Source organism: Dendronephthya gigantea, unplaced genomic scaffold (genome assembly GCF_004324835.1).
Source record: "Dendronephthya gigantea isolate DGI-Jeju-01 unplaced genomic scaffold, DenGig_1.0 000094F, whole genome shotgun sequence".
Classification (NCBI taxonomy): Eukaryota; Metazoa; Cnidaria; class Anthozoa; order Malacalcyonacea; family Nephtheidae; genus Dendronephthya; species Dendronephthya gigantea.
Window position 1 is genome coordinate 716,179 of NW_021163104.1, and position 10,160 is coordinate 726,338.

The following is a 10,160-nucleotide window of genomic DNA, read 5'->3' on the forward strand; positions in this document are numbered from 1 at the left end:
TTCAAAAAGAAACTGTCACTGCATACATGATTGACCCATTTGCATTATCATTAAATTATATACAGATTATTATACATCATAGTAGTCAAAGCAATTTGATTGGCTAATAGTTGACAGATAAATCGCGCAATCACGCAAAATTCAGTTATCTGCTAGTATAATATTAGCAGTAGTTATCTGCAAGTGAGACTGCGGTGGTTAACAAGCGGTATTGATTTGAATGTATTAATAATTTATGTATTTTTGGATGTTGAGCCAAGCCGAAGGCGATAACGCTTACCTCGAACTTGGTAACTCTGCATATCACAAAAACCTCATCCAATAATTGTTTATTATTATACATTATAGTAGTAAAAGCAATTTGATTGGCTAATGGTTGACAGATAAATCGCGCAATCACGCAAAATTCAGTTATCTGCTAGCAGATAACTGAGTTATCTGCAATTGAGCCTGCGGTGGTTACCAAGGGGTATTCACTTGAATGTATTTATGTATTAATATTTGATGTATTTTTGGATGTTGCCATTAAATAAGGTTTTTCGTTCGTTCATACTATGTTTACCATTCTTCAAATGTATAGTAAAACAATTATTGAATTCGGTTTTTGTGATATGCAGAGGTATCAAGGTCTCGGTAAGCGTTATCCGCCTCGCCTCCGGCTCGGCTGATAACGCTTACCTCGACCTTAATTGATAACTCTGCATATCACAAAAAACCTCATCCAATAATTGTTTATTATAACCGCCGTACGCCGTCTTTTATAAGTATTGTGTTTGGCTCTTTATATTATTTGCAATTTTATCCAAACATTTTGCGCAGATCAAGTGTCAAGTGAAGTTTTATAGAATTGGGCAGTTCGCTGCATGCATTAATTTCTCTTCAATAACAATTAACGATCATCAATTGGCTAGTGTAATTATGATGCATATTATAATTGATATAGTAATTTTTTAATCGTTTTCCGGGAACAAGGTGCCGGCAAACAATTTTGTGACAACGTTTCCCATGCATGCTTCGTGTTAAAATTCCACTGCAGATGAATTAGGCGGCTAAAAAATAATAAAGGCGTTTTCATTTCAGAACGAGGAACGCCACTCTGCTTATTAATCGGAGCTATGTTGAAACTGGCAGTCCCATGTTAGTAACTAAGACTGCGTTCAGACGCAGTGGGCAAAACTGGTTCATAAAACGTGCTGAACACAGTGTCCTTGTCAAGTAGCACCATTTGAGGCAGTGCTCGTTCTTGATGCAGCATCGGTGCTCGTTTTATTTGGAAGCGTCAATTTCAGAAAAAGTTACCGGCACCCAGTTTGAACGCAGCCTAACTATCCAGGTCAAACTCAGCTCAGTTTCTATATTCTACTTCTAGTAGATGTGATTTAGCGGCTATGCAAACAATTTTAAAAATAAATTTAAAAACAATAAAAGGATATTATAATCTGTATCGTCTTTGATATGAAAGCAAAGAAAGCAAAGAAAAAGCGATAATGATATTATACAAGATACTAAGCAACCTTATAACATTCAAGATACTTTGTTTACAAATAAATATTGCTGATAAAACTTTTCCAAAAGGTCATTTAAAGCCGCTTGGATCACATCGATCACCAGAAAGTATCGATGAACGCTTTGATGTACCTTCACCTCTCGAGTTTTGGACTGACTATGTTAAAATCTCCAAGCCTGTGGTTTTTAGAGGAGCTGCGAAACACTCTAAGGCATTCACGTCGTGGACTGATAAATATTTAAAACAGAATTATGGAGATTTGGAAGTTAGATTGGAAAATAAGGGTGAAAAATCTGGAGGAGTACCAATTGGTGCTAAGGGATTAGGAAGGGATACCATAGGTAGGTGATGATCAAACATGTTATTCTGCACTAAAATATGAAAGAAATTTCAAGGTTTTACAAAGAAATACTCACAGTTATGAAATTTGAATTGATAAGCTAACTTCATGGCCTTAAATCTTGAGGTACATGTATGTTTCAACTTTGGAATCTTTGGAATGTATTGCAAGGCAGATTAAAATTCGTGCTTTATAATATGGTTATCCTCCTATTAAACACCAAAGCCTTGTTAATACACGATTGAAGTTTTAACATTAGACAAGAAATAATTTTTTACAAATAAGAAATAGTCCAGACCGAAAACATGCACATAGAAATATTGTACGTATAACATCAACCACTTCCGTTCAGCTATTGATGGCATTGAAACCATGCTAATTTTTTTTTTGAATTGACTCCTGAAGTTTTTTAGAAAAGTGATTCAACATACTTACTGTAGGGAATTATGTAACATGGTATACTGTGACTAACTTTATTCCACTTAGACTTATAATTGTGAAAATTAAGCCCAGAATGCTCTTTTCTTACACAAAAAATTATACACAAGATTGAAAATATGTGATGCAAATGTTGATATTCTGATTTGATCGAGCTACAATATTAGAATTAAATATAATATCATGATTATGTACCATAAAATAAAGTTATATTCAGTGATCAATTGTTGTTCTTCTTTCGATCCAGCCCACTTTGTGGATACTTATCATGATGTAAACAGTTATATTGTGTCAGAATTACCAACACCAATGTGGTCTGACATCCTTGTGCAGCCATGTTTAACATGTGGAACATTTTCTGATCATATTGTTGAGATTGATTTATGGATGAGTGGTGGAGGAAGCAAGAGTCTCTTACATAAGGTAATCCTTGTTTATATCAATCATGATTTACAGTACAGAGAAGATACAATCAGGGAAGATGCAATCTAGTCTTGCCACTGTGATGATAATTAAGCCAGTTCATCATGTCAAATATAATTATGGTCTCAAAACCACTTAACATGTTATTGACTAGCGACAGTTATGACTGATAAGCCAGTTCATCATGTTGATTAGTCTGAAAGTCATTTAACATGTCACTGACTGGCCAAAGTAATGACTGATAAGCCAGTTCATCATGTTGATTAATCTGAAAGTAATATAGCATGTGATTGACTGACCAGAGTATTGACTGATAAGCCTGTTCATCATGTTGATTGGTCTGAAAGTCATTTAACATGTTATTGACTGACCACTGTAATGACTGATAAGCCAGTTCATTGTGTTGATTAGTCTGAAAGTCATTTAACATGTCATTGACTGGCCAAAGTCATTACTCATAAGCCAGTTTATCATGTTGATTGGTCTGAAAGTAATTTTAATAACATGTTATTGACAGGTCGCATTAATGACTGAAAAGCGAGTTCATAATGTTGATTAGTCTAAAAGTAATTTTAATAACATGTTATTGACGGGCCAAAGTAATGACTGATTAGTCAGTTCATAATGTTGATTAGTCTGAAAGTCATTTAATATGTCATTGACTGGTAAGTCACACAATAATCATGTGTGAATACTTATGTATGCATGCTTGCTATTAATTATGATTATCAGATTTGATAATTTGGTATTATAATTTGCTGAGCTAGCAATCTCAAGAGGCACACAAAAATTTACCTGCACTAAAACTGTAAATGGCTAAACGAAAATGAAAAGTAAGAAAGAATGTTTTTTCAAGTTCGTTTTAAGACACGGGAAAAACCATCGTTATTTTTTCATCGGCTTGTCCCTTTAAAATCCCTCTTTCTCTCAATTAGCCATTCACTAGGAGCAGTTAACCAATTGTGTTGCTCAATAATTGTGGCGCGTGCTACTTAATAATACACCGCCACAATCATTGGGGTTGTAGTGATGAGTTAACAATGGTAAAAGTACAATTTAAGGCTTCTTGAGGTATTCGTTATAAACTCTATTCCGAGAAATTTCAGAAAATTTAGGTTTAAAATGTCTTTCCCGTGTTTTAGGACGCATTTAACGCAATCAATTGTCTTTATAATGGCACCAAAGAATGGAAAATGATCGAATATAAATATGAGAAAATGATATACAAAGCGTGGGAGCCTGAGTACGAGGTTGGAGGATATTCATTGCTTCAAGTTGATTCAGTTGATTTAATCAAATATCCCAAAGTTAAAGACGTACCTTGGTCATTTGTCACTGTGAATGCTGGTGATTGTTTATTCCTCCCGAAAAGTAAGTCATTATCTATTAGTTGTGATAATATATTACCTGAGTTGTTAATACAATTTAACAAAACAAATTAACAAAATGTATACACGAAAAGACCTGGGTACGAAGATGGATTACAAGTATTTTCAGTGTATAGCTATTATACACGCAACACGATAGCTACATCGTAAATTTTTAACAAATTTTATCTTTTGATCAAGCCTGGGTTTCACAGCTATATCGTAATTCATTGCATGGGAATGGCTATTGTCAGCTGTAATCATCGCATAACGTACAGTAGGCAGCTCGATCAATGGCGAATGGTTGTATTTGAAATAAAAATTCACTAAAACATTGAAAATGCGAACGAATCCATCGTTACTTTGATGAAATTGCCATACACACATTGTATGTCATTTATTTACATGCTAATATATGTTATCTACATAATTGTATCATATAATATTATACAATACTTTATAATACGTACCAAGGTTGCCTGAATATGGTCAATGATAGTAATATAAAATAGTGTCTGCTACATGTCACAGTATTTTGTTTACCAAGTTCTGTCTGTTGTTAGGTTACTATCATCAAGTTAACTCGTATGGCAGTAACAACGTTGCCGTTGCAATCTTGTTTTCTCGTCTTGATAATCTTGAAAAATACAATAACACGGGATGTGACTCGCAGAATTTGTCTTATCTTCCTTTATCTCAGCTTGATGTTGACTGGAAATATCCTGGTCATGGTAAAATGACGATGGGAAATTCTCATCTGGAAACTGCCAGGTAACCATGAAATTTGCCTGTTTTTACACAACATCTGTGAAATCCTCCCAGAACAACAACACTTGACTGTCATAAAGACGAGTCACAGGAAAGGTCCTTGACCCTTTGCATGTCGTTCTTAATTTTACCCATATTGCCCATAGAAATGAATTGCAGCTTCTAGAAGATCTCCACACTAGATCTACAAGTTCTCCACACTAGATCTACAAGATCTCCACACTAGATCTACAAGATCTCTACACTAAATCTACAAGATCTCCACACTAGATCTAAAAGATCTCCACACTAAATCTACAAGCTCTCCACACTAGATCTACAAGATCTCCTCAGTAGATCTACAAGATCTCCACACTAGATCTACAAGATGTCCACACTAGATCTACAAGATCTCTACACTAAATCTACAAGATCTCCACACTAGATCTACAAGATCTCCACACTAGATCTACAAGATCTCCACACTAGATCTACAAGATCTCTACACTAAATCTACAAGATCTCCACACTAGATCTACAAGATCTCCACACTAGATCTAAAAGATCTCCACACTAAATCTACAAGCTCTCCACACTAGATCTACAAGATCTCCACAGTAGATCTACAAGATCTCCACACTAGATCTACAAGATCTCCACACTAGATCTACAAGTTCTCCACCCTAGATCTACAAGTTCTCCACACTAGATCTACAAGTTCTCCACACTAGATCTACAAGATCTCCACACTAGATCTACAAGATCTCCACACTAGATCTACAAGTTCTCCACACTAGATCTACAAGTTCTCCACACTAGATCTACAAGTTCTCCACACTAGATCTACAAGTTCTCCACACTAGATCTACAAGTTCTCCACACTAGATCTACAAGATCTCCACACTAGATCTACAAGTTCTCCACACTAGATCTACAAGTTCTCCACACTAGATCTACAAGATCTCCACACTAGATCTACAAGATCTCCACACTAGATCTACAAGTTCTCCACCCTAGATCTACAAGTTCTCCACACTAGATCTATCTACAAGTTCTCCACACTAGATCTACAAGATCTCCACACTAGATCTACAAGATCTCCACACTAGATCTACAAGATCTCCACACTAGATCTACAAGATCTCCACACTAGATCTACAGGATCTCCACACTAGATCTACAAGTTCTCCACACTAGATCTACAAGATCTCCACACTAGATCTACAAGATCTCCACACTAGATCTACAAGATCTCCACACTAGATCTACAAGATCTCCACACTAGATCTACAAGATCTCCACACTAGATCTACAGGATCTCCACACTAGATCTACAAGTTCTCCACCCTAGATCTACAAGTTCTCCACCCTAGATCTACAAGTTCTCCACCCTAGATCTACAAGATCTCCACACTAGATCTACAAGATCTCCACACTAGATCTACAGGATCTCCACACTAGATCTACAAGTTCTCCACCCTAGATCTACAAGTTCTCCACCCTAGATCTACAAGTTCTCCACCCTAGATCTACAAGATCTCCACACTAGATCTACAGGATCTCCACACTAGATCTACAGGATCTCCACACTAGATCTACAAGTTCTCCACCCTAGATCTACAAGTTCTCCACCCTAGATCTACAAGATCTCCACACTAGATCTACAAGATCTTCACGCGTAACAGTAGTGAGAGAGAAAATACATTGTCGGCCATTTTTTACAGTTTTTTCTCCTGTTCTGCGAATGAATGAAATCCTATCATGCAAGTTCAGATCCTAACCTCGTAGTATGGATCAACAAATATTAGTTTTTCGAATGATAGTTTTGGAAGGAAAGTCATTATTTTTTGCAATCATGAATTGTAGATTTGGATAACATGGTGACACTGAGGGATAATAGCGAACCAATCCTTTTTCGTGGGCCTATCGAACATTTTTTTGCTCATTCTGATTATGGCGAAATTCGAAATACGACGTATTTTCACGGATTTACTCGATTACAATTTACGTTCGTCAGGATAAGATTTGTACGGAATATACAGTAGCTAATCATATAACGTGAATGGGCCTTTATCCTTAAACCTTTTTGTAACCTTTTACGCATGGCGCGTGTAATTAATGATAAATTCTTTCTCAACTTGTATTTTCCAACATCTGTTTAGAGAATTACTGAAAGAAGCATCACAAGGTGGTCCCTTAACTTTGGAGTCCATCCCTGTTATCCTCGAGGTAACGAAAACTTGCGTGAGACATTTGTGATAATGTTGTTTGGATTACCAGAAATAGTGTTTCAATTCATTTTTAGTAAAAGGTTCGAATTAAATGAACATATTTTTTACTTATGGCTGTATTTCAAAAGCTCACCCATTCAAACTCATCAGTGAGAGATTTTCGATCTTCTCATAATAACGTTTCCACGACGATATTTTCCCTCAAATAATTTTTTTTGTGTGTTTACGTTACATCTTTACATTGACTAAGAAATAACTGTCACATTGATCAGTAATAACAAAATTTCTACGTCACACTCAATAAGTGTAAGTGAGCTTTTTGAATACAGGCATTAATCTTTCTGTAGTAGTAATTTTTATTTGTTCATTTTCGTAAAACATTTCTTCAGGAACATCTTCACTGGAGAGTTGACAGTGAATCGTTACCAGAAGAGGTAATTTAAAATAATAATGTTGCTATCAAGTTTTATAAATGAGGTCATCTTACATGTAATATACTTTCGTTGAAATGTCGCAATTATTGGTGTCGATGTCCCGTCGTCACGTGTTACGGCTGGGAAACGTTACTTCCGCTAGTAGGAAATATTAGAACTTTGAACCACGATATATTTATGTATGCAACGTTGTTTTTACCTATACAGTATGAAGACTGAGCAAACCTTTAGGACAATGCCATGTTTATTTTATAAGTGACGTATTCATATAGATACTCTCAGTATAGCTATATTTATGTTAGAAACAATTCATCTTTCAGATTTTTCATATTCTGTCAAAAGACAATCAAGCAGTAATCTCGCAAGAAGATATTGATTCGTTAGGTAAAGATGATTTACGGAAATTGTTGTTGCTGCTGGAACGTTATGAGCCTTCAAATATGTATACCTATGAATATTCTTTTGTCAGAGAAGAGGATATAAGGTGAGAAAATCTATCAGTTTTCTACCAAATAATACAAGCAAACTTTTCATAAACATCCCTACAATTCTATTTCCTTCGTCCTTGTGACACGATCGAGGAACAGATTATTTTAATATGAGTTTATAAAAAAATGTTTTGTATTTTGTTCCTTATTGTAATCCTAAGTGTATTTCATGTTGGATGAAACTCAAGATTAGCCCGCTGTCTTCTGTTGTCAGAGTTTAGTTTCTTGTTAAACAAGTCGTACTTGCGATATAAATGAATTCCCGGAGTGTCGAATATAATCGCTACAACGTCTGTATCGTGTTTTTTTTGCCCGAGATTGATAATGACGTTGAAACAAAGATATGACAGTATGATACAGTACATATACGGTTGTACAAGTGCCTTAATACTTTTACCCCACATAAAACAATTTCAAAAAGATAGGTAAGAATGTAACGTAATGGAATTATCGCTTTTAGATTGCTGATCGATACTCTTATGAAGCAGGATGGCGTCCTCATTTTAGACAAGTTTATTAAAGAGTATCAGCAGGTTGGTGGGAAACACGATCTTTTATGCTGAGTATAAATCTACCTAAAATAGAGTTTATAAGCATCACGAAAAATTTATCACGAAATCTTGTTATGAGGAAATAAACTATTCATCCTTGAAACAAGGCTGAAATTCATGATGTGTTGGGAAGTCTTTTTGCTAATTCTGCAGAATTGGTAACAGATAAGATTTCAGAAAGAATAATTTTGCTAGAAAATTGCAAATTTATATTAAATGCTGGAAGAACTTTCCATCTTATGAACAAAGTTTAATATAAAATTGGTTGGCAAGCCTAACATAATCAAACGACATTCCCTGTCATAGTGTAACTTTTTGAGCATCGCGGCCGCAACCAGCGTCATGTTCTTGACGTTTTGACCTGATTAGCAGAGTTAATGTAGCGACAAAGGTCGTCCTTCTAGCCGTCGTTGGAGAGCTTGTTACAAGCTAACTGGATCATAACCCTCGATTTCTTTTATTTCGTCGCTAGTGCAACTATTCTGCAGTCTTAATTGTTATGTCAGTGAAGGTTGAACTCTCGAAAAACATACGAAACTTGTTGAAAACAATTTAATGTTCTTCATCTTGTTTCTTTCCAGCACCTGGGAGGAACAGAAGCGTTTGCATCACAGGTACATGTATATAATATCATTGCATACTTAGTTGTCAGAACGATGTAAATCTTCTAATGAGATGCAGGCTACGATTTCTTGTCTTTTTTTTCATGTGACATCTTAGACTTCCGTTGAGGCGAATATGCACTTATAGATATTAAAGATTACATTTTAATAGATTTTCCCTCTTACATTTATTACAGTTCTATCAAATTAAGAACTTCGATTGGAGCAAATTATAGCATTAAGATAAATAAATCTGAATACCGATATTTCAAGGCACATGCTGATACATCTAATCTGCATTTCTGTTTTTCCTTTTATTCTACTTGAATCATCCGCACTCGTCCGATCATACAATGTTCAAAACACTCATCTAAATGTTAGTTCTCTTAATTTTCTGTTTCTGAAGAATGAACGGTACAACTTTATTTCTTGTTCTTAAAGATTTTTCAAGGCTTGAAGTCTGCTCATGGAAACATGGCAACACCAGAAGAGGTAGAAAAAAATCTTGACACAGTTTTGCATCCATACATACAATATCGAAAAAAAGCTGGGATTAAAAATGATTATCACAGTAATGATGATGACGACGATAATAATGATGATGATCCTGATGATGATGATAATGATGATAGCAATTATCCAGATGATAATCATGATCGTGATGATAGCAATGATCCAGATGATCGTCGTGATCGCGATGATAATAAAGATCGTAATGAAGATGATGATGATATCAATGAAGGTCTAAGGGATGAGCTTTGATTGAAGTTATTTAATTCTTATAGGGTTTTTACTCTGTTAAATTATCCGCATGTTTTTATATTTCATCCTACGCACTCGCTGAATAATCCTGGATTAAATAAAGCTTAGATATGACATGAATTGTCTATGAAAAATTCTGCAATCTTACTGGTTTTTAATTGTCTTCAATCAATAGTGAAGATATTGTCTGAAAGTTTAGTTGGCTTAACCAGAAGGGGGGAGGGTTAGATTTATTTTGTTCACAAAAGAAATTTTGGCTTATCTTTGATG

The 10,160-nt window shown here is 35.2% G+C and overlaps 1 protein-coding gene across 1 annotated transcript; it reads left to right on the plus strand.

The window, feature by feature from the left end:
- The first annotated feature begins 1,421 nt into the window (after positions 1–1,421).
- On the plus strand, positions 1,422–10,004 carry LOC114533693. The gene is made up of 10 exons (XM_028555292.1): positions 1,422–1,848; positions 2,533–2,708; positions 3,851–4,079; positions 4,639–4,846; positions 6,985–7,051; positions 7,443–7,487; positions 7,808–7,971; positions 8,436–8,508; positions 9,108–9,140; positions 9,570–10,004. The coding sequence occupies exons 1-10, from the start codon at positions 1,488–1,490 to the stop codon at positions 9,888–9,890; spliced, it is 1,677 nt and encodes a 558-aa protein (XP_028411093.1). The 5' UTR covers positions 1,422–1,487; the 3' UTR covers positions 9,891–10,004.
- Positions 10,005–10,160: the final 156 nt, after the last annotated feature.

Bases quoted from the DNA above. Each gene is read 5' to 3' on its own strand.
- LOC114533693 (XM_028555292.1), top strand. From the start codon at position 1,488: ATGATATTATACAAGATACTAAGCAACCTTATAACATTCAAGATACTT. The intron at 1,849-2,532 runs GTAGGTGATGAT...CTTTCGATCCAG, and splicing joins ATTAGGAAGGGATACCATAG to CCCACTTTGTGGATACTTAT. The intron at 4,080-4,638 runs GTAAGTCATTAT...GTCTGTTGTTAG, and splicing joins TTGTTTATTCCTCCCGAAAA to GTTACTATCATCAAGTTAAC.